General features: G+C 46.5%; 1 protein-coding gene across 2 annotated transcripts in view; it reads left to right on the top strand.

Moving 5' to 3' along the window:
• Positions 1-798: 798 nt before the first annotated feature.
• The window catches only part of GRK3 (G protein-coupled receptor kinase 3), a 56,757-nt gene continuing 33,400 nt past the window's right edge, over positions 799-24,155 (top strand). Inside the window, exons 1-2 of one of the 2 annotated variants that reach the window (XM_039724407.1) lie at positions 799-1,012; positions 14,114-14,190. In XM_039724407.1, the coding sequence (XP_039580341.1) occupies positions 900-1,012; positions 14,114-14,190 (190 nt within the window). In that variant the 5' untranslated portion in view covers positions 799-899. Of the gene's footprint in view, positions 1,013-14,113; positions 14,191-15,150; positions 15,231-24,155 lie in introns of those variants that run through there. The other variant, XM_039724408.1, reaches the window with a different exon arrangement.

Genomic DNA, 24,155 nt, shown 5'->3' with positions numbered 1-24,155 from the left:
CAAAAAGCAGGTTCTCAGACGGCTCATAATGAGGCACATGGTGAAATCCTCCCAGCTGTATGCTCTACCTCGCTTTAATCAGATCATTAACTTTCATAAAGATGTAGGCAGGAGGAGTGGCGGCACTTGAAAAGAACTCAAAACACGCTGAGTTTCAAACTTCAGACTTGTCATTGACTTAGCCTTTCATTGAGCCAATTATTTATGACATATTTGATGAAATTCAGAAAAGAAAGCACTTAAAATCTGCATATCTGCTTGGCTGCAGTGGAGCTACTACTACTTGAAGGAGGAACACGAGCAGGGATCTCTGCTCGGAGCCTGAGGACACCTGGGTGCCTTGTTTTCATCGTTATTTGCCAGCAAGTGGTTCAACGAGCACCGATGGGGCGTCACACAGACAGCATTTATTTGTATCCTGTTTTTGCTATGCACGCGTTTTAATAAATTATGAGGAAATTAATTCTGAATTTATGCGTCCAACTGGGTGCTGAGGCTTTGCAGGCAGCTCCGCGGCTGGAGCTGCCTCTGCTGCTCCCCTTTTGCGGAACCGCGGAAGTTTGGCTTGAAAGAACCTAAAATTCCCATCCCACCCCTGGGTAGGGACACCTTCCACTACCCCAGGCCGATCCGAGCCGTGCCAAACCTGGCTTGGGACGCTTCCAGGGATCCGGGGGCAGGCACAGCTTCTGTGCCAGGGCCTCGCGTCAGAGCGGGCCCCCGGCACCGCGACCCCCGCTCGGTGCCGCGGGCGGTCCCCGCTCCGGCCGCCGCCGCTCCATGTCCGCGTTTCTCGGCCGCACCGGCGGAGCCGCCGCCGCCGCCCGCCGCCAACCCCCGCCCCGGGGGCGGCTGCCCCGGCGGAGCCTCCATCTGCAGCCCGGCGGCGGAGCGGGAACATGGCGGACCTGGAGGCGGTGCTGGCCGATGTCAGCTACCTGATGGCGATGGAGAAGAGCAAGAGCACCCCGGCGGCCAGGGCCAGCAAGAAGATCACCCTGCCCGAGCCCAGGTACCGCCCGCCCCGCCGCGGCCCCGGCCCGGCCCCCGCCGCCCTCCCCGCTCCGGACATAACGGTCCGGCCGTGCCCCCGCGGCCTCCGCCGGCACCGGGGCCGGCCCTGGCAGCGCGGGGCCGGGCTGGCTGTGCTGCATGTGTGTGCTTTAATGTGTGTGTTTATTTGCCACAACTTGTGCGGGTTCCCTCGGCGGGTGAAGGGGGGACGCCGCTCCCCGCAGGGACGAACGGGGGTTTATGGATCCCCTGCCCGGTGCTCCGTCCGGCGGGCGAGGAATTCCGTCCGGAGCGGTCGGTGGCAGCGAACGGAGCCGCTCTGGCCGTGCCGCTCTGCGGAGCGGTTTTTCGGTGATGCTTCACGGGGTTTGACAGGGGATGCGGGAGGAGGACGGGGCCGGAGCTCGCCCTTAGCAGGCGGCTCACGGAGCAGAGGTGCTGCTGCAGCTCCGGGCTCCGTCGCCCCGACCTTCCCCGGTCCCACCGCGGCGGCAGGAGGGTGCCCTGGCACAGCCGAGGTTGTTTGCTTGGGGCTTGGTGCTAAAAGCAGCTTTTCTTCTGCAAAAACAGCTTTTTTTCCCGTGGTTATGTGTTGGTTATAAAATCACCTGAGCATCGCTTGTTTATTGCTGAAATTAAAACTGAGCTTTTCCTTTTTTTCGTGGCTCTGTGTATGTGTACATATATATACATACATAAAATGAAGATTTGGCCAGCAAACAAAATACTGCAACAGGAAAAATCTAAACCAAATTTTACTGCAGAATGTGTAGGCAGTTTGGAAGCCTGCTGGTGGCCTAGCCTAGCTGTCTGCTGTGAGCCAGGGATCGCTGGAGCCCTCTTCCCACTTCTTCACTCGTTTTCCTGCCTTTCTGCTGGAATGCTGGGAGGCTGCAGAGCAGGGGAAGGTGGAGGATGCTCTGCCCGTGTTTATCCCCCTTGCAGGGGCAGTGAGAGCTCAGGTGATGAAGTTTGCCTGTTGTGTTTAAGGTCTGGTCGAGGATGGTGCTGCTGGCCAGACAAAGGTGCCTGCTTTTCTCCTGGTGTGTGTTTACACTTCAAAAAATATCCATGACATTTCATCTGCCCTGTTAGCCCGAGGTGCAGCTTTGCTGGGGGTGCTGGTGGCTTCATGTGCCTCTGGAGATGCCAGCGCTGTCCTCGGTGATGTGCCAGCGGTGCTGCTCCCTGTTCCCAGCAGGGATGTGGGCAGGTAAAGGTGGGATGTGGAGGGTTGCAGGGCAGGAGGAGTCCTCCCAATGCCATGAGAGATATCAGCACGGTTGGTGCTTGTGGAGAGGCTGGAAGCTGCTGCCTGCACCGACATCCCTCGTGCCCAGCGCGGTGGAAGCCTCATAGCAAGCACAGCACGAGGCCCGAGGAACCTGCTGTGCTTTGCTCTCCTGCTCCAGGATTGACGTGCTTCGTGGTTTCCCTGCGCTGGGGGAGATGGTTCACCTGTGTTTGGCCCCACAAGGTGGGAGAGGCAAGCCAGGTGCCAGAGGAAGTTTTGCAGGGAAGGCGGAAGGATCGGTGGCCAAAGTGCCTCGCTCCTTGGGATGCCTGTGGAAGGACCTGTTGGTGTGAGATATTAAAGGAGAAGCGTGGTGTGTGATGCTCTGCAGGAGGTGAGAAACCTTCAGTGAGGAGAGGTTTGGGGCTGTACAGGGACACGCCAGGCCCTCGGCACAGGAGCGGAAGGAAGCACGGACACAACCGAGCACAGGGACTTACCTCAGCCCCGGACCACAAACGGCTCTAGGGTGCCCAAAATGACTGAACCTCTCAGCTTCTAACTGAAACCAGGGATTTCCTCATACAGTAGGAAATGGTGACCGTTATTCTGGTGTCAGATATCTTTGTGCTGGCTTCTGGCTGGTTTTTTTGATCCCTCTCATTAGAGCAGACATGGTGTGCTGGGTATACTGAAATATTCTGTATCGCTGGCAAAGTGATTCATTTAAAATGACATAAATCGGCTGGTTAAAGGCAGGTTGATATAGTAACAGGAAAAAAATACAACACACAGAGTCCTCTCTTGTTTGAAATCAAACAATTTTTCCAGATATTCCTTATTTCTGTGTGTGTGTGAGCAGCTCCTTGGAGGAGCCTGAGCCCGGCTCTGTAACACTGGGTGTGCAGCCATCCCCGCCATCAGTCCTGGCTGTCACTGGGACAGAGAGCAGGAAGGTCACTGGAATATCACATCTGCTTGAGAATAAATGCCCCTGCATTATTGCAGTGCTCTGCTCACAGGAAGGTGTTGGTTTATCTCTGGTGGGCAACCACAGCCCAGGGACGGCTCCTGTGCCCTGGTTTTATCTCCTATTGAAATATTAGAAAGGTTTTACCCCTCGTCTCCTTGCTGGAGCCCAGTACACCTGTCGGCACCCTTTTATCTTTCCTAGATAAGGCTGATGCTAAATGAAGCAAATGAGTTTACTGTAATGCAAATTTGAGGGGGCTTCCTGTTTACAAGGAAATAGCTGTAGTGCCGGCAGAATGAATTCCAAGGCTGCAGGCCAAGGCTTAGCAGCAAATAAACTATGAGGGTGAAGAGTTTATTGGCCGTAGGGCTGATTATTGCTGAGTTTTCCTGAATTATCCTCAGACTGGTTTTGTCCTGAAATCGTTAAATATCACAGTTTGGGGAGGAAGCACAGAAAACACTAATGAGCCGGGGAGTGCCTAAGGAAGAGGATTAGTGTGTTTTTGTTTTTGTTAAGCACCAAAACAAAACAACCCTTCTTCCATCCTCTGTCATCTGCTTTTCCTTCCCTTCTGCATTTCCTCCTTTGGTTCCTAAGAGCATTGCCAAGAGCTGTGAGAGCTGTGGTATCTTTCTGCTGTACATTGTTTCCTAAAAGCCTGTTTTTCAGGGAGATTCGCATGGGTGGGCAGAAAGGCTGTCAGAGGCAGAATATCCTGCTGAAATCAGGCCTGGAATGGGAAGGAAGTCAGCCCTGTGGAAATAGGAGCAAACATGAAACCTAAATCTTATCCTGCAGCATTGCTCTTAAATATCTTGAGTTTTGGTGGGAAATGAGTAAATTAACTGCATTCTGAATTTTTCTGCTATTCAGCAGGCTGCTGAGGGTTTTTACTTTTCCATGTCGATTTTACATTTCCCTTATTTTGGTCAGAGGGAGTGGAAGAGCACTATAGAACAGCTGTTTTTATTTGCCAGCAGCTTGTTCTGGTTTGAGTAAAGGATTTGCGTAATGTGAAGCTGAGAAAAATGGTCCAAGAAATCAGGTAACAAATGGGAGAGGGTTCAGGGCTTGCAGAAACCTCTTGTGTGCGCCTCTGGAAAGTTGACATTAAACCTTTCTTGCTATAAACATCACGTAAGCTTTGGGTGCTTTTGGTATACAAATACCACGGGCATGGTAACAAAACACAGCATCCATCTGTCCAGGGTTCGCTCCCTGAGGCTGTAGATACTTCTCATCCCATCTCTCCTTTTCTAACCTGCTTTCACTAATTACCTCTATTTCAAGTTAATTCTGATTTTTCTCCCAATCTTTTTATTTGGTTTCCTGTGTTCCCCTGAATCTTGTTGGAGCATGTTGCAGTCACTTCTTTTCTTAAAAATCATGCTTTTAACATGAGATTTTCCCTCAGTTATCATCTCATCTTCACTTCACTTGTAGGGGTGAATTCTGGCCCTTGGTACCCAGCTGCTTTCTCCTAGGGTGGTTGATGTGCCCTTTGCTTTCTTACCCAGTATTCAAACTGGCTTGTTAAAACTCTGATTGAGGGTTTTTGAAAACACAGAGGTTAATTTGCCTTCTGAATTCCCAATTCTATCCTGAGCTATTTGTAATTTCTTTTCCTCCTCTATTTGTGCAGAATATTGTTGAAATCCAAGCGACATCTCCCGCTCAGGGTTAAGCATCATTGCTCTGTTCTCTCTTGCTTCTGATTTAGTAATTCTGTGCTCTTGGCATTACTTTGCTCTTTCTGTGGATTTCACTTCATTCTTTGAGGTGGCCTTCAGGGATTTCTTGCACCTTGTGAAACTTCTGTAAATCTCCAAGTTGCAGGCTCACGTTCCCCTGTCTGAGCTGTCAGTCTGGGTGACTTTGGTGGTGTTTTCTCTGGCATTGTTTAACGCCTCCGTGTTGTGTTTATTCATTTACCCTGCTGTCTCTGGGAACGTTTTCCTGACAATTGCTTGTGTAATTTTCATTTTTGTTGCTGTTTTGCCCGTGTCAGCCCTCTGTGTCTCTCTAGGTGCTTTTTTGTTGCTGTAAGGAAACTGTTCAGTTTCGGGCACCTTCCTGGGTAGCTCCTTCCAATCAATGCTTGACAAGCATTTCCATTAAGAAATTCTTTCTGATATCCAAAATCTGAAGCTTAAATGAGTAAGCTGAAGCCTATCTGGCTATCTGCATTGCTAGTGTGAAAAGGCACATGTGAGGGTTCATGGGGGGGCTGCTTGAGGAAGGGGAAAAATTTGCTTTTTTCTGAGCTAACGGTACAAGAAAGGCTGAACACTTGTGATTTTTGGTGGATTAGCTGAGGGTGAGAGAGAGTAGTGAAATTTTGATTGGAAATTCAGCCTCCCTGCTTTGCCATCAGCAGAAGTGTGTGGTTGTGAAGGCAGTAAGAAATGGCTCTCTCAAAATAATTGGGTGTGCATACAGAATGCTGGGGCTGCTGACAACGTGTACTTGCTTTTTATCTCAAGTCAGCTTTGTACTCCAGCACTTTCTTGGGAAGAATACATGCCTGGGGATGGATTATGGCCTGTCAGTGTAGGAGGCTGCATGGGAGGGCTCCTGCTTGCTGTGGGTGCTGCTCTTGGCTCTGTTTGGGTGCTCATTCTCTCTATTGGGAATTCAGTTTTTACTGTACCTGCAGTGTCCCACACCCTGATAACAGACAGGCCTCTGCAGCAGAGCACAGGAGGGTGAAAGTCCTTTGCAGAGCTTTAAGAGACAAGGGATGAGAGTCTGGATGAAGGACAGCTTGTTATTATCTGTATTGCACAGATCAGGAGCCAGTTAGGCAATACCTGATGTAGCTTTGTTCACTTGTGGCACCTTGGGCAGGTGCAGGAGTTGAAGATTAATTTTCTGAGCCTCAGTGGAGACCCTCGACTGTCTCAGCTGCTGAGCATCCAGTGCTTGGAGCATCTCTGGGCACAGGAAGGAGAGATCTGGCCTTCAGAGAGATGCTCCAATTACTTCTCCCTGGGGATGCTGCAGGATTGCAGCGTATGTTTTGCAGCACAGACCTTCCCTCGGGTGTCATTACCTTAAGTAAGAAAAAAAAGGGTAAATCAGCGGTGATCTGGGGGGAGATCAGTGTGCAGCCTTCTGTTCCTGTGCTAGAAACAGAGGGATGATTCTAGCTGTGTTTTTTGGGGAAAGCTTCTGAAATGTGATGTTGTGTTACAGGTGTGAAGCACTCTGATCTGGTGCAGGTGGGCTGCAGGGGCTGTGGGACCTGCCAGATGTTTATTTTCAGTAAAATTAATGAACTTCATAGCTCTTAATCCTTTTATAGCTGATTTTTTCAGTGCCCAGACCTTCCTGTGTGACATGGTTTCAGCCAACACTGGAACTATAACATCAGGACACGAGCGTGTGCAGCCCTTGGTTTCTGTTCTGGTGAAATCGTGTGGAATGCCCTGGTTTAATCTTCTTATCAATAATAGCTTTATTTTGTTGGTAATTAATAAAATTAGTAGAAAGCCTATCAGGAGCCGTCAGGTCCAGGTACATAAACCAATAAATAACAGAATTTAATTGAACTAAATTGGTGCAAAAGCAGCAGTTTCTAGCTTAGAAAATACAGCTGTTTTCCACAAGAGCTTCACTCTATACTTATCAAAAACAATCATTCCAATACTGACTAAACACCTATATAAATACGCCTTGCAGAAATAAATAACAAATTTTGAAAGCATTTGAAGGATCATAGAGCCCCTCAGCCCCCTTCCACCATGCCAGGAATTTGTCCTGTCACCACGTGTCATGTCCTATTGAGGAGGGAGCCGGGGGAAAGGGCGGATTTTTTGGGATCTGGTGGAGCTGTGCAGATCAAAGCCATGATTAGGGATCGAGTCTGGGATGTGTGACAGCAGACAGGCACCAACCAGCTGCACTCGCAGCTCCTGCAGCCTCCCTGGGAGCTGGGAATTGCTGGGTGCTCGGGGGAGTTCCACCTCTGCTCGAGGTGCACATGAGCAAAGAGCTCCTGCGTCCTCCCGGGAAATTAAAAAGCTCCAGGGGAAGCCAATGAAACACTCAGTGCTTCAGACCTTGGAGAAAGACACCTCTGTCCCGAGGGGCCCTCCGTGTGACAGCTCTGGGATGTGCCTTGGCTGCTGTTTGTTGGGATTCTGCCTCAATTTCAGCAGGGAAAACGAGCTCTGTGAGGATGAGCTTTAGGTGGTGGGATCCAGAGGATGGTGGTGAATGGAGCTGGATCCAGCTGACACCCAGAGGAAACGGCCTCAAGTTGTATCAGGGGAGGTTTAGTGGATTTTTGGGTGGATTTTGGGCCTCAAAATGGTGAAATTTGGAGGGGGAAAGGACCCGAAATCCACCCAAAAATCCACCTTGGGATCATGAAATCTGGGAAAAGGGACCCAAAATTCCTGGAATTTCAGGATTCCAAAAATTCCTGAAAGATTTTGGGGGCAAAGGTGGAAAACTGGCGAAAATCAGAGGAAAAATGGCACCAAAATGGTGAAAGTTAAATGGAAGAAAATCCCAAAAATCTACCCTGAGACCACAAAATTTGGGAATGGGGAACAAAATTCCTGGAATTTACGGATCCCAAAAATTAGTGGAAGTCTCCATCCCTGTAGTTTTAACTTGTTTAAAAGAGCTTTGAAAGATCTGATTCTTAGGCCAAATATTTCATCCCAGTTTTCACTTTTGATCAATCTTGCATTGCTAAACCTTTTAAATGCACTTGTCCAAAGAGAAAAAAACAACCCGCTTTAGGCTGTGGTGGCTCTGGGTCATTCTGCCAATGCTTTGAATAGCACTTGTTGACCCTGTCATGCTTTCAGTTCAGAGGCCTTTGGGGCAGGATCTTTGGTCCAATTTTAGCAACTTTATGATGGATTTGGATAGTGGAAGTAAACATTTTAAAATCTCTGTAAAATTGCATCCTGAGCCTATAAATGAATAAATAAATCAGAGGCGTCTGTCAGTGTTGGCCGTAGTTCTTGGTCTCTCAGTCAAGGTTTATACTTGCTACTTGCAAAGAAAGTTCTAAACATTTGAGATTGAGAAAGATTAGAAAAAATTGGCACGTCTTCAGTAATTTTGTGTTTGTTTAAAAAAAAAGTAATTTATGATTGGCGAATGCCTTAATTGCAGTCAGAGCGAGGAGATGTGATTTTGCTCTGATTTCCCTTTCTTGTAATTTCTCAGCAGCAGCAATCTGGTGGAAGGGCAAGTCCTTGACACTGCAATTTGGTGTAATTATTCCTGCAAAATTCATGTACTTAGAAGCTTTTATATTAGTTTCAGATTTCAGCGCTGATAATGCCTCAAGGATCTCGGGGCTGGTGTTTTGTGAAGTTGGAGCTACAAAACTCCTGCTTCTGGCTCCCTCCTTGTAAACTTTCTTCATTAAAATAATTTGCATAAGTGGAGCTGCTGATGCAGGGAGGGGAGGGGGTGTGGGCAGGTGTTGCTGAGCTCTAATCCCTTCCATCCCACAGGGCTCTGGGGTGAAATATGTTGCTAATCACCCACGACAGCTCTAAGAGCATTAGTTTGCTGCAGTGAAACGACTTGGCTTGGTGTGGGGGCACAAAATGGGGCAGAAATGGGTGAAGTTGGGCCAGAAAATGGCAGGGTCCCGTGGAGGTGGGGGGGTGTGTGTGGTGTGATGTGTTTGTGGGGAGAAATCAGCGTTTGGGGTCACTCGTTGCTTTGTCAGGTGATGAGGATGAGCATGTGCATTAATTAATAACTGACTCACAGAAGGATTTGCATTGGGAAAGACCTTCAAGATTGAGTGTGATTCTGTGAGTTTACAAGTAATGCATGCATGTATCAGTTTAGATGGTGTAATGATCTTTTCTGTCTTTCTGTGCTGGGAATTTGCCCCATGAACTGCTGGAACCACAGTGAGCACGTGTGTAGCAGCTTTTAGAGCATTGAGAGCCCAGTCATTTGGAGAAGTATTGACTTCTGCTGAACTTTGAGCCGAGTGCAGTCTGAGAGGAAGCAGAATGAAATGGGTTCAGTGGTTTGTGAGTGTTCAGTGTTTATTACCCCTGACACAGGAATAAATGAAGGTGGCTGTGATGTGGAGATGGGATTTTGGGAGTGCAGAGAGTGGACAGGCACTGCCAAACCTCGGCAGTCAAAGCACTGGCAATGGAGTTGATGAATAACTGGCATTTTCTTGAAATAATCATTAATTTGGATGTGCCAGGAGCCATCAGGAACTTAGTGTGCTGTTGGATACTGGAGCCACATGTGGCAGAGGGATGGTATCTGCTCTAATGACAAAGAAGAGGGAAAAAATAAATCCAGCTTTATTTAACAGACTGAAGATCTGAGCAGATAAAGTTTATGACCTGCTCTTCATAGTACAGGAAATGTTGATAGAGTTAAATCCTGAACTAAGCTCTTAGTCTCTGTGAAGCTGCTGTTTCATTCTTATTTTGTTTTTCTGTTCTCCTGTTTCAGCCTATTGGAGAATATATTAATGACTGGAGCTGCTCATTTTTAATGCAGGAGTGGTTCTTCAATGCTGGCCATTGTTTTTTCCAACCTGTGGTGTGCATGTGTACACCTGCACACCAAATAACATCCCACAAATCTGAACTCTTATTGATTTACAAGAAAAAATCATCTGCTCTGATGATAAATAATTCAAAGCTCCTTTAAGATCCAGCAGAAGAAGGGCAGTAGTAAGGAGTTCCTTGACCTAGTTCCAATAGTAGGAGCATTTTGCATAGGGATACACCCCATTGCCTCATTCTGTGCCCTTTCCTTGTCTGAGGAATGAGTTACTTTCAGAAGAACTTCAGGGACAAAGTCTGTGTGAAATGAATAGCATAACCTTTATAGAATTATGGAATAGTTTGGGTGGAAAAGACCTTAAAGCCCAGCCAGTTCCACCCCCTGCTATGGGCAGGGACACCTTCCACTGTCCCAGGGACACCTTCCACTGTCCCAGGGACACCTTCCACTGTCCCCATCCAGCCTGACCTTGGGCACTTCCAGGGATCCAGGGGCAGCCACAGCTTCTCTGGGCACCCTGTGCCAGGACCTCCCTGCTCTCACAGGGAAGAAATATTTCCTAATATCTAATTTAAACCTCCTCTTTGCCAGTTTGAAATCATTCCCCCTTGTCCTGTTGCTACATGCTCTTGGAAAAAGTCCCTCTCCATCTTTCTCAGAAGTGTCAGAACGAGTGCTGATTGTTTTCCTCTCCTCTGCAAATCCTGGTTTGGGCATATTCCCTCATCCCTTGGGGTTGTGTTCCCTGTGGTCAGTTCCTAGTTCCAGTGGCCATCCCTGGGCACACACACCCAGACACCCAGCAGAAGTTTGATTTCTCCTGCTTGGCATGCTTCTCCTGGTAGTCCCAGGCTGTCACTGCTGTGTTCTGGGGAGCAGCAGGAGTGGCTGTTGTGTCCAGTGCTGCAGCCAAGGACAAGTACTGGCTTTGGCTGAGCTCCTCTCCAAGGCTCCTTCTGCTTTGCTGCTCCTCCTGGAACTCGTCTGAGAGGGAGGATCATAGATGCTCTTGCCTTACATGGCCTTTTCTGTGTTAGAAAGGACATAATGTGTTTTCTTCTGAGCTTTTCAGACATGTTTTCAAGTAGACATTTTCCTCCTGTGCCGACCTTGGCACTGCGGCTGCTGCCTGTGTCCTGCCAGGCTGCTCACAGACACTGAGAGCTGTTTAATTCCAGAATGGAGCTTAACCTTGAAGGCTGCTTTTCAGCAGGTTTCTTTGATCAAGGCTGGAGTAACTAGAGCTCCAAGATGCAGCTTGAAGCTCCTTTCAACAGACTGTTCAGCTCGTGATTGAAATAAATCCCTTTTCTGGGCAGGTGGAGGAGCTGACCAGGTTAGAGTGACCTGTTTATGGTTTGATGAGGGTGCAGATAAGTCATCTTCTGCCTGCTTGGGGCTGGCAGTGTGCTCCAACCTGCTCTGCAGGCCTGAGGTGTTTGTTCAGCTCCTTCGTTTGGGGCAGCTTCACCCAGGGGCTCTCAGAAGTGCAAGAGCACCCAGCTGCCCATGCCCAGGCACTGCTGGGCATCTCCCTGGGGCCAGTGGCAAAGTGCTCCCAGTTAAACCAGTAATTACAGAATCCCGCAATCACTGAGGCTGGAGAAGCCCTCCAGGAGCATCGAGTCCAAGCTGTGCCTTGTCCCCACCTTGTCACCCAGCCCAGAGCACTGAGTGCCACGTCCAGATGTTCCTTGGACACTTCCAGGGATGCAGACTCCATCTGGGCAGTCCCTTCCAATGCTTGACCACGCTTTCAGTGAAGATAAAGATGCCCAGAAAGAGGCACACAGCGTCCAAGCTGCATTTCTCACCAAATTTTAGGCCTGACTTTGACTTCCCCTAAACATACTTCAGTTGACTTGTGGTATGTGGATAGTAGATGGAGTGTTCCTGAATTTTTTGTTGTTTGTGGTTTTCTTCCTCTTTGAAATGAAAAGAATACATGAACAAAAGGTTTTGCTGCAGTCCAGTTGGATGTGCTTTCATTTCTGAAGTCTCCCTGGATTTTGTTTTTAGCCAACTTCTGTTTCTGCTCCTTGTGAGTGCTGCTATTAAGGTGGATCATGCTGTGAACTGAGATGAACTCGTGCAGAAACGGCCACTTCTTGCATTAGTGCGTGGTTTGTGCTGATGGCATCTCTGGCCAGGGAAAGCTTTTCAGAAATGGCTGCATTTCTGTGAAATGCAGCTTTTAATCCCAGATTGTTTACATGTAGGGCAACTAATGAGTCAATGGACTAAAGCAGAGAGGGAACCTTTCTTCCTGTTTGTGGAATGTGCTAAGCTCCATTTAGAAATTTTCCATCCTTCTGAAGGATACGTGGACTCTGCTTCAATTCTCTGAACTCCAGAAGATTTCTACCCGTAACTTCCATGTGAGAGTTAGCAGGTGATTATTCTGGATAGTCATAATCCACTCCATGTAATTTATTCCTATTTATTCACATGGATAAGTAGCAATGATTTTAAAGCAGAGCGAGCGTCAAGGAGCTGGAACGTAGGGCGGACTCCTGTAGCCTGTGATCATTTTACACATTTGTTCAGTTTCTGTGGCTGCAAAAGACATTTTGTTCCTTTGACGTTATCCATCAGACCAGAAGTACGGGATGTCAGCAGAGGAGGAGGTGCTGGAGAGGTTTGCTCCTTACACAATCACTGTTTTCCTGGGCGCCTCAGTCGCACGTTAAATTTTCATTATCTTCTCCCATTGTCTAGACTGAAGATCTGTTGATGTAATTTCTTGCAGCGCACTCGTTGGAGCAGAGGAAAGCTTCCTTGATGTCATTATTATGAAAAAGGCTTATTCTGTTACTGCTGGTCTGGTGGTCAGTGGGAACGGGACGGTGCCGGGGGCGATGGCAGCGCCAGGGGGCTCAGGGAGGAGGGAGAGCTGGGGGCTCTGAGAGCTCCTGCCAGGCTTGGTCATCTCCAGTGGCTCCTCTGTAAGCTCAGAGGGAAGAGGGGAAGGTCTGGTTGGCAGAGATTTGGGTTGGATTTTAGGAAGAAGTTGTTCCCTGTGAGGGTGGTGAGGCCCTGGCACAGAGAAGCTTGGCTGTCCCATCCCTGGATGTGCCCAAGGCCAGGTTGGATGGGGATTGGAGCAGCTTGGGATAGTGGAAGGTGTCCCAGCCCATGGCAGGGGTGGAACAAGATATTCTTTAAGATCCCTTCCAATGCAAACCATTCTGTGACTCCACAATCACTTATTTACTGCTCCCTCTTCATTTAAAATCAGTATTTTGTTTAGATTGTTAAAATACACAGAGGGCAGACCCAGTTCTTAATGAACAAATAAACAGCAAGTTCGTCACTGAATAATTTATCATCTCAAACCTGATTAACAGTGTTCAGCCCTCCCAGTTCTTGTCTGACTTGATGTGGTGGTTGGCCTCCAGAGCTCTCGCTTTGGATCACACTGTTCAGAGATCCGTGTTCCACGTGGGACTGGGAGATACACAGAGAACTATTAATAGGATTTTTTCCTACATGGGAGTTTAGGGCCTTCCAGCAAAGTCCTTGGCTTGATTATAGACTTTTTTTCTGGTCAAGTCATTCAGACTTCGTGCCTCAGCTCCTCTGAGGAGGAGTGTGGATGCTTTCCTCCCCCCATGGGGGAGATGTTTGTCAGTATTTGGGAGGCTTCTCAGAATTTTGATGATGGGGTCCCTGTGAGCACACAAGAGGGGATGTCTCTGAGATCAGCAAGGCTTAGCTGCTCAGTCTTGCTGCTGCAGAAATAATCAGTGATATTTAATGGCCTTGTTTAGAGCATCAGTACTTTGTTCAAGGTTATTTTTATAATAATAAATAGTATAATTATAATAATAAGTAGTGTAATTATAGTAATAAATAGCATGTATGGAAATTATTGATTTTAAAATTGGAAACAGAGAAAGTCTGGCGGAATTTTGGCTCGATACTGTGACAATAGAGTTGCTTTACCAAGGCCCAGCACTGCTGGCCTGCATTGATTTTAAGATTTATGTTCTTGTATTGTTGCCCATATGAAATTTTTATGGGCATTATATTACAATGAATATTGAAGTTACTTGACAAATAAAGGAAATCTTTGTTAATGTGGTTTAAGTGAGTGATTGTGACATTGTAAATTAGGCAAAGTAGATGTTAAGTGCACTGCAGCCAAGCAGGGCCTGATGGAGCTGCTGTTGGCTCCTTGTGTGACTTGTGCAGCTATTCTACTGTGCAAGCTAAACCTGAATAAACAGGAATAAAATGGTGACCAGGCTGTCCCCTGGGAAGTGACCCCAGGGATCAGCTCACCCAAAGCCAGGCAGGGCTTTTCTTCAAAGGTTTAAAAAAAGCAATTTAAAGTAACCCCCCTTTTTTTTTCCCCTTTTTTTTTCTTTCAGTATCCGCAGTGTTATGCAGAAATACCTCGAGGAAAGGGGTGAATTAACCTTCGACAAGATCTTTCATCAGAAAATTGGTAAGTCATGTCTCAAGAAAATGTTATTTGTGTAGATATTTTCAAGATGAGCTTCGTTTTTACATTTCTCTGTGGTGCCTGCTGAGAACCCAGTGCTGTAGATTGAAGAACACTGGAGGGTGGACAGGACTTAGTGAAATAAAGGTCTTCAAGAAGATGAAATGTTGTGAAAGGGAAGAAGACAGAGCAAGGCCATCTGTCAACTTCAGGTTCTGGAAAACTACAGGGAAAATAATTAAATTATTTGGAAACATCGAGGAGAAAATGATATTACTTGGTATGGGCTTGTCAACAATGTAATGTGTCACATCAGTTAAACTTTTTTTTTCTTTGCAGAGGTAATGAGCCTGTTGATAAGGGAGCAGGAGGAAAGATCCCAGATGTGTTGTCTTGACCCTCTGACATGGTGTTCTTGCTCCCAACATGGGGAGGGTGAAAACTGTGTGTGCAGGGGGTGAAACTGCTGGGAAAATGGGCTGGTGGAGCAGTTAATCGTGGAAAGGTGGATGCAGGGAACGGGAATATCAGAGAACAGTGCTCAGCCAGCTGAGTGCTGCAGTGAGGAGCTCTGTGTTCTGCTGTGACACACCGAGGACAAGGACAAAAACCCCACAAACCAGGGGAGGGGGGAAATGCCATGCTCCCAGGGAAATCCAGCAGTGTCCTTCCTCTCCACCTGTGCCAGGGCAATCACAAGGCACAGCCTGGGGACCCTCAGGGCAGGGACTTGGCTGTGACAGCCAGCCCTGAGCTGTGTTGGCTCAGCTGGATCACCGGACTAAATATAAAATCAGTGTTGTAGCCAGTGAGGCATGTGAAATAATCCTCTTCTGGCAGAATGTTGTGTCCATCCTGGCAGTGGATTAAAAAAATATACATGGACCTGCTGGGAAAAGTCCAGGAAAGAGCAGTGGGAATGAGCAGTCTGTTAAATCTGACCTACAGGGAAGTATTGAAATAGGGTGTGCTGTGGGCACTGGAAGGGAGAAGTGAGGTTGAACATGATTCAAAACCAGAAAAGCTGTTGCAGAAATGATGAGGTTAGTCCATTTTCTAGAGCTTTAATGTTTCAATGTAAAAAAAAAAAATTAAAATTTTAGTGGTAGTGTGGGTAACAAAGCAGGGAGTGGATTTCATGAGGGGCTCTTGGGATCTTTGTCTGGCAGATTTGAGGAGTGAGTTGGCTGGGATAGCACAGCTGCTCCTGTCTTGGAAATAGGGAATGGGCTGGGAAGTCTTGTGGAGGTCAGTGGTTTTATTCCTGCCTGAAATGGGACTGCAGTGAACAAAGTACCTGATTTCCCAGGAGAAGTGGTGCAATGGGGGCATCTTAGGGCTGGTTGAGTTCTCACTGGCCTCCCTTCTGGCTGGAGCAGAAATACCCCAAAACCTTCCTGCTTGCCTGGCAGTCTGCAGCTCACTGGAGTGGGAGTTTTAGGCATTGCCAGATTAAAATAATCGATGTTCCTGTGTCTCAGAGTGTCATTCATGAGTCTCAGAGCCAGTGGAAGTCTTGGGGAACTTCTCAGTGTTTTTCAGCAATTGGAGTGTGGTCTGTACTTGTGCTTAAAACCATGACTTTTTATTGTGGCAGAAAACTTTTGCCATGTAAATGCAGATACCTTGTTTGCTTGTACTGACACCTCAGTGTGTACTTCAGCTCCAATGCCTGTGCTGAATCGTTAATATTTTGCTGTAGCCTGGCAGTTGCAAAATAAGCAGAATTTTAAGCAACCAAACACAGCCTGTCTTCAACTGAGTCTCTTTGGGGGCAGTGAAATGAAGAAGTCCTTTTTTTTTTCTCTCTATAAAAAGAGAAGTCAAACAGACCATCTTCTATGTAATGGATATGTCTATTTATGTAATTGAATACTTTTCATTACCTGTTACAGCGAGGACTGTTGCAGTTATTTTGATTAGTTACAGCAATTACAGTTAGGTAACTGAAGCCTTGGAAGGATTAGATCTTTCTCTTTTTTTCCCCATGTTGGTAGTAGCCATTAAACCTGGAATTTTAGAGCCCAGTTTCATTAACATTTTAGTTTCTGTGCACAGAGGAGAGGTTTCCTCCTCCTCTCTCTGGGTACAGTCAGAGCAGGACTTGCCCTGGATTACCTGGAAATGAGGAGCAGTTCTGTGAATGCTGTGCAGAGTTTCAGTTATTTCTGAAGCTGAAATAGGATTTAGAATGGAATTAAAAAAAAAAACACGACTGTTTTTAACAGCAGACTTTGCATCTCACTGGAAAATACAGTATTTCCTTACTGTGGTTGTTCATTGAAATTTGATTGCGTTTTCTAGCGTGTTCTTTGCCACTCAATTAGCTCTGTTTCCAGACATTAGCATAATTGCTTGTGGTAAAGTACCTGCAGTTTTAGGCAAGCGTTATGCAAAGGGCTGTGAGCAGAAGTATGGGGAGGTAATTAAAACTCTAATCACCTTTTTGTTCTGCTCCTTGTCTCTTTGGCTGGGGGGGATGTGGTGAGACCACAGGTGGGGCAGGTCCTGGGTGTGCCGGTGTGGGGGGGTCTGCATCAGCCTGGGTCTCCAGTAATTCTGCTGGATCATCCCTGGTTTTTCCTGTGATAATTTTGTGAGGAGCCATCCAGCACTCCCTGCTTTATCCTTACACGCCGACTATAAAATGCACCGAGCTCCCCAGATTTTCCTTGGCAACTGCTCTAGATGGTTTTTTTTTTTTTTTTTTTTTTTTTTTCCCAGACCTAAATTTTTCTTCTCAGCTCCAGGTCACTGTTCTGTTTTTTCTTTTTTTCCTATTTTTCAGTATCCTTTCAGATGTAAACCCAGGCTTTGATCAGCTGTCTGATACAAGGGCTCTGATGTCAGTAGGGATGTTTCCCTGTGCATGTGTCTAATTATGGTGCTGGTCTCATCACCTGCAAGTGTTTATTCTTAGTGAGCCCTAAAATCGTTTTTAGGGTCAGTGCTTTCCTGGTCCCACTGCCAAAACTTGGCCCAAATTCCCTTCCTGCCAGGTGTGCAACTGCAGGGAGTCACAGGAGCAGCTCTGGCTTGGAAACCAAAACCTTTAGGCTCAGGATAAGAGCAGGAAGCTCATCAGGGATGAAAATGGCCCTGAGGCTCCATCAGATTTGCATAAACAAGCCTGTCCCCTGTTTGCATCTCTTCCCTCAGCAAGGCAGGCAGGCTGCTCTCATCCCTTGGTGCTGGCGCTGCTGTTTGCCCCCCGAGTGATGCTCCAGAACGATCTGGAGCTCTCTAAGAATGTCCTGGTGAGTCAGAGGACATGGAGCTCGTGGAAGCACCCAGAAGAGTGCTCTGGCAGCCCGGCCCAGCCGGCTGTTCCTTCAGAAGCTGCTTCCTCCACAGCAGAAGCCTCTTGGGGAAGTACAGCCTGTCTCGAAGCCGAGTGCGTAACCACCTTAGCTGGTTTTCTTTTACCACATCCTGTTTGCTACAACACCAGAGATTAGGAGTTTCTTTAGAAAAAGAAACGTTTTGAGAGGTTTTGGAAGTGTTCAAGGCCAGGTTGGGCAGGCCTAGGAGCAGCCTGGGCTAGTGGAAGTGTCCCTGCGCATGGCAGGGATGGAATGAGATGGTCTGTAAGGTCAAACCAAACCATTCCATGGCTCTGCTATCCCAATATCCATAAATTACACGTGGAATCCACTCTGCTTCACAACTGTGTTAAAATTGCACGTGGAGTCCTTGTCATGTTCCCCTGCCCTGTGGGGTGGGGACACTTGGAGAGACCCTGCCCTCAGAGGGAGGTGGGAAACAAGCAGATCAGGGGCTGCTGCAGCAAAGGCCTTCAAGGGAATCCATGAGATCATAATACTGCTTTAGAACAGCATTATCCTGGTTATTCAGTGCTTTGGAGCAAACTTGCTGCCAGCTACAACTCCGTGACTCTGGGCTTTCAGACTGTGCTGTGAGGCAGGGAATGGAATTGGGTCAGAAATCCTGGGATGTGATCTCAGAGCATCCCACAGCTCCGTGCCTGGCTTGGGTCAGCCTTGGGTTCTCTGATGGCTGCTTGAGACCCTCGTGAAGGCTGACAGGCTGCCCTCATCCCTGGGCTGGGGGGACGTGGCAGTTCCTTCACACCCTTCTCAGTTTCTCATCTCTTGCACAGCCGTTGGGGCTGGGGGAAGGATGAGAACAGGACGTGTTTTAGCTGCTTCAGCAGCTGCTCTTGCCACAGTGTAAGTTTTTCACCTTTCCTAGGAAGCAACTTGCTTTTTTCCCCCCCAAAGGTGGCTCAGTTTTTTTTTTTTTCTTTGTGAAAAAGAGCTAATTAAAACAACTTGTAGTTGACGTAAGAAGTTACAAACCTCTTTTTTTTTTTTCCTTATTTACCATCCACTTTCGCAGAGTGAGGGCTGATCTTTCTGAGGTGATTCATTCCACTGTCTTCCATATCCTCCTCAAGCAGCTCCAAGCTGGAGGCTTTCCCAGCAGGGGGGAAGCATTTTACCATCTGCACCAGGGCTGGTTCCAACCCACGGGGGCTTGTGGGGGCTCTCAGCCCCTTCCCTGCTCCCCTTGTCCTGATCCAGCTCAGCATGGATCATGTTTGTTCTGCAGCTCCTCAGCTGAGCTTCCAGAGCATTTGGTCTGTTTTGTAGCTCCTTCTGCACAGGGACTTTTGTGCCTGCCCTTCTCATTTTCAGGGAAATGTGCTCAAACTGACCCTGCTGGCTGCTGTTTCCTCCAGCTTGGTCAGGGACAACTTTCTGTTAAAAAAAAAAACCAACAAAACCAACCAAAACTGGGGTGAGAACAGCTACAGCAGTTTTGGGTTTGTTTTTTTTTTTTTTTTTTTTTTTTTTTTTTTTTTTTTTTTTTTTTTTTTTTTTTTTGGGGGGGGCAGTGAATTATGCTTTCTGTTGCTTCTTTCTCTAGTTAAGGACTCATTATTTCAGAGTTTTGGTGCTAATCATTAAATAGGAGTTAAAATCTGTTGAGAAAAACATTCTTGGTCTTCCTCTTTCTGCTGGCACCGTGCTCCCTGAACTGCCTAAAAATAACAGGCTGGGAAAAGTGACTCCCTAGAGCATTATTTAAGCTATTGTTTAATTTAAGCAGAAGATCTATGTGCTGTTGGCATTCTGGACTAATTAAATAGTCCTCTGAGGAAATAACAATGAAGGCTATAAAACTTGGTCAGGAGTAAAGAGAAGCACCTGAGATTTTGGCTGTGAAGTGAGCAGGGATGACTTGTCTGAGCTGTAACTCAGCACTGTGATAAATTTGCTCTGTTCTGGTGCTTTGATGTTAAATAATGTTCAGTCAAGTAGCAGGGACATCGTTACTTGGTGGGTTTTCTGTAAAAGCAGGGGCACAGGTTGTTTCTGCAAAGTGGTTTTATTCTGAGGTTCTGGTTCTGACCTGGCAGCCGCCACACAGAAGTAGTCACCACCAAAAATAGGAAGTTGTCTTCCGAACAAAAACGATATTTAAAATGCTGTTTGAAGCCAGATCTTCTTCTTTCTCATGGTATTTCTAATTTTCAGCACAAGATCAGCCTGGGATGTGGGTTGTGGACAGGCTGCAGGAGGTTCTCAGGGGCTGTGGAAGCCCCTCTGTCCTTGCACAGTTCTGTGATCAGTTAAAAACAACACAAGAACCCAAACCACAAGGAGACATCGGAAACTGTGTGGCTGCAAACTGAAAGAGAAACCGTTAATGTGAGATATTTCACAGGGGATCTGCTCCTCACACGATTCTCTGCTTGTACCAAACAAGCTGGGGGTGGGGGGGACAGTGAAAGAGAAAATCCATGCTCTGAGCCTTCTAAAAGTTGGTCTGGTTTTCTGTTTGCAGTGCTTTTTTTTCACCAAATGAGTGTTAGATTTAAGATTTATTTATTATGTCATAATTTCAGTGTTACTGGAAGCTACATTTCTTTCAACACCCTCTTATTTTGTGGTAAAATACAGTGATACTTGGCATGAATTACATTGAAGATCATTTTGAGGGGTGTTGCTGTAGATTTTATGTGCATTGGAGTTGTCTGTCTTGGTGTCAGGGATAAAGAGTATCCAAAGGCACTGTGAAAATGCATGTATTCATTTTGGATTTTCTTTTGATGATAAATAATTGAGCATTTCTTTGTTGGGCTTCAGCCTGATCTCCCTGCCTGCCTTTGTTGGGGGGTTGAAGATGCTGAGTTGTGTGATTTCCCAGGGGAGCTGCAGATTAAATCTGAGCTTTAAAATAGGAAAAATATATACCCTATCATCTGGAACGTCCCATGATGGATAATGTACACATCCTGGTAGATTAGCATTTATATGCAGTGCAGTTGTTGGAAGATATAAGGCATGGGGAGAAAGTCTTTATCTCAGCAGAGCAGTGCAATTATATGGTTTTTGGGTTAAATTATCAAGAATTCCAGGCAAACTGGCAATTTTGAACTGAAGTAGTAGCATAGGAGAGAAGAAGAGAGTGTTAAGGAATATCACTCTTTAATAGAGAGAACAAATTAGAAATTATTTGCATGGCATTTCCCTTGGCTGTTTCCAGGGAAGCTTCCAGAGAACACACACAAACACAAGCACCTGCCCTGCTGTGCACCTGCCAGAGGTGTGTTTGGTTTGCCCCTGGAATCCTCTAGGAAAATTCATTCCTTTTGGATCTGAAGGGCTCTGGGTGGTTGGTTCAACCCTCTCCAGCATCTTATTGAGCTCTCTTTGCTGTGGCTTAAAACTATGTGAGGGAGGTTGATGGGTTTTAGGAAAATGTTCTTCCCCAGAGAGTGCTGGGGTTCCCCAGGGAAAGGGCACAGCCCTGAGGCTGCCAGAGCTCCAGGAGCAGCTGGACAATGCTCTCAGGGACAGCCTGGGATGTTGGGGTGTCTGTGCAGGGCCAGGAGTGGATGATGATCCTCTGGGTCCCTGCCAGCTCTGGGTATTCTGTGATTAACACTGTGCAAAGTGGCTTCCATCCCAAAGGTGCCGTTTCCTCTCTGCTTGGCCTCACTTGGGCTTTCTTTGCCCTTTCCTGGTGGAATCTTCTCCTTGTGCACCACACACTGATTTCCTCTTCTTCCCAGCCAGCAATTCCTCAGTCAATCTGAAGCAGTTGCACTCCCATGGCGTTTTTATCAATGTGTCTTGAAACAGTTCACGGGCTAATTAAGCCTCTGAGCACCACTGTGAAGTAGGGCAATGTTAGTTTGCCATGTCTGCGAGGGGGCATGGTAACAGCTTTAATGGGCTTTACCTGCATAGCTGTAAAACCATTATTAACATGTTTAATAAAGCAGCTTCTCTGGGCCTGCCAGTGCTGCTCATTCCCATCGGTGGGATCACTCAGCAGTATCAGCTCAGAACCGGCACCAGTCTGTAGAATCTAAATTACTGGAGCTATTAAGTGCTCTCACTTTCAGCAGTGCATTTAAAGGATAGAGAGGTCAGAGTTGCAGAGCAGAGGAGCTGGAGAGCTCTGGCTATCAATTACCCCATTTCCAGATGCTTTTATTGGTCCATAGATCATTTCTCCTATAAAAGAACGTGGGCAATACACCTGACAAACCCTCTTCTCTGACAGTGTCCTCTCCAGCCACGGCCTCTGTGACATCCTGCTGTCACCTGTGTCCATGGATGTTGGATAGGTGGGGTCAAATACATCCAAACCAAGTTTCTTGGTGTTTCTAGATACTTCTGCCCATGATTTCTGTGATTAAAAGAGGAAGAGCAGCAGAACCATCTGTGTCTGAGCCTCCAGCTCACAGCAGCTTGCTCAGAGTGCCAGAATGAAGCAGAGGAAGAGTCAGAAATTCCTGCAGGAGAATCAGCTGGGCTCTGTCACTGTTGTTTTAGTGGTTTTGCTGCTCTTTACCTAAGTGCTGTGTGTATTTACTAACTGAATACTGCTGGCTTTGTGTTTTGATTTTGACCACAGCACAACAGTTCCTCGATGCTCTGGCTGAACAATTTGGCTCTTCACAGTGGTTCAGATATTGAGCAGAGCTTGAGGCAAATACTGGCACCAGGGGCTTGAGAACACCCAGAACACCCTTTTGTTGTGGAGTTACTCCATGTATTCATCAAATAATCCTGTCTCCTTGCTGCCACTAAAAACCACACCTGGATCTAGGCCCTACCTGAGGAGCAGAGCTGCAGCTCCCAGTGGAGTTTGTGTGTTCAGTAATTGGTAAAAATAAAATTCCTAGCTTGGAGCAGGGCAGAAAGAAAAGTGTGTTTCTCAATAATAAAGGGGTATTGGTTTGTATTATGTAATTAATTTAAAAATGTTTATAATGGAAAAATACTGGTCAGGAAAAATAACAACTTTCACATCCTTGGTAGGGCCTGAATTGTGATGTGGGGAAAGAACAGAGGCAACAAAACCCAATCCACCACCATGAGGTTTTTAAGCTGCTCCTGGTGGTTAGTTTGCTGGTACCTTCTATTACCGGTTGCAAAGGGCTGTGAGTTTCTTCTGTTTACAAGTGAAGAAAAAAGAAAACCTCAAGTGCTGTGTATTCCTTGATGGGATTTAGTGAAGGAATTTAATCATATTCTTTGTAATAACTGATTGAAATGAAATGCTGCTATTCTGTGCTTAGTGGTCCTTTTAAAAATCAGAATATTTTTGTATATTTCTGTTTAGTGTTTTTACTCCTCCATCTTATAGAGGAGCTTTTTCTTGTGTAAAACCCACTTTTTTCTTTCACCTTTGATATGTTGAATGTCTTTGATTTTTTACTTCAGTCAGCTGGAGTCTGCATGTTAAAAGAGACCAAAATATGAAGGATAGGTAGTAAATATGGTTCAGAGCTAAGTTTTCCCCATTATTTTCTCTGCATGGCTTTAAAAAATGATTTATCACACATTCAGTATTCATACTATTTCATGAGGATATTCAGAGAATCCCTGAGTGCTTTGGGCTGGAAAGGGCCTTAAAGCTCATCCACCTTCCACTATCCCAGGTTGCTCAGAGCCCCATCCAACTTGGCCTTGGACACTTCCAGGGATGGGGCAGCCCCAGCTTCTCTGGGCAACCTGAATCAGGATAATTGAATTATTTCAGTAAGTCTGTATATTCACTGCTTGATATACTCTACCTCCGGCTCAAGATTTTGAGGTTTGACACAGAATTTGTGAATATTCCTCCATTATGTGCCCAGTGTCAGTGCTGGAGGAGCAGCTCAGCTCTCCTGCTCCTCTCCCTGCAGGAATTCCAGGCATGCACAAGTCTGGTGTTTGGAAAGAGGGCTGACCAAGCTTCAACAATTATTTCTCTGGGTGAAAAGCTATTGGAAAATAGGCCTGGAAATAAGAAGTTTTTCTTTGACAACACTTAAAACCTTTTAGGCAAAGCTTATTTTCACATAATGATTTCTAGACCTCATTAAACAAGCTACCTGGCAACTTGCAGCCTAATTTTGAGCTCAGTTTGGTTCTGTTCTAAGGGGATTGTTCTGTGCTTCTCACCATTGGATGCACGTCCTCATGAAATACAGTTTGTTCTTTTCCCCTGCTTTCTATGCACAGGAATATGTTTCAGTCTGTTATAATGTATTATTTTTAATGCAAAGGGAATGAACATTGGGCTCAATTAGGAAAGAATAGAAAAGGGAAAGGAAAGTAGTGGAATGTGTGATGCTTTCTGGGCTGGGAGGATTTTTGTGGCTTTGCACCTTGCCAGAGCACAGTTCCTACACAGTTTTCCCTGGTGATCTTTGTTCCTGGAGAGGAAAATTGGTGGTTCTCTCAGTGGTGAAGCTCTTAGGTGGCCTGGATTACTCTGTGCTGTGTCAGCTCTGTGTGGGCACTGCACAGAACAGGAGCCTGAGCCTGGCCTGGTGTTCTGTGACAATTGCAGGCTGGTGGGAATCACAGGTTTTATGTGGTTTTTTGAGACTTTGTCCCAATGTTTGTGCCTATGACCCAGATCTGTTCCTGGTGCTGGTGGATCTGAAGGTCACTGAGGGCTATTTCAGGAGGCTGAACACACCCACAGCTGGATTTAAA

This window comes from Passer montanus, unplaced genomic scaffold (assembly GCF_014805655.1).
Source record: "Passer montanus isolate IOZ18808 unplaced genomic scaffold, ASM1480565v1 scaffold53, whole genome shotgun sequence".
NCBI lineage: Eukaryota > Metazoa > Chordata > Aves > Passeriformes > Passeridae > Passer > Passer montanus.
This window is presented reverse-complemented; position numbering and strand designations above follow the sequence as displayed.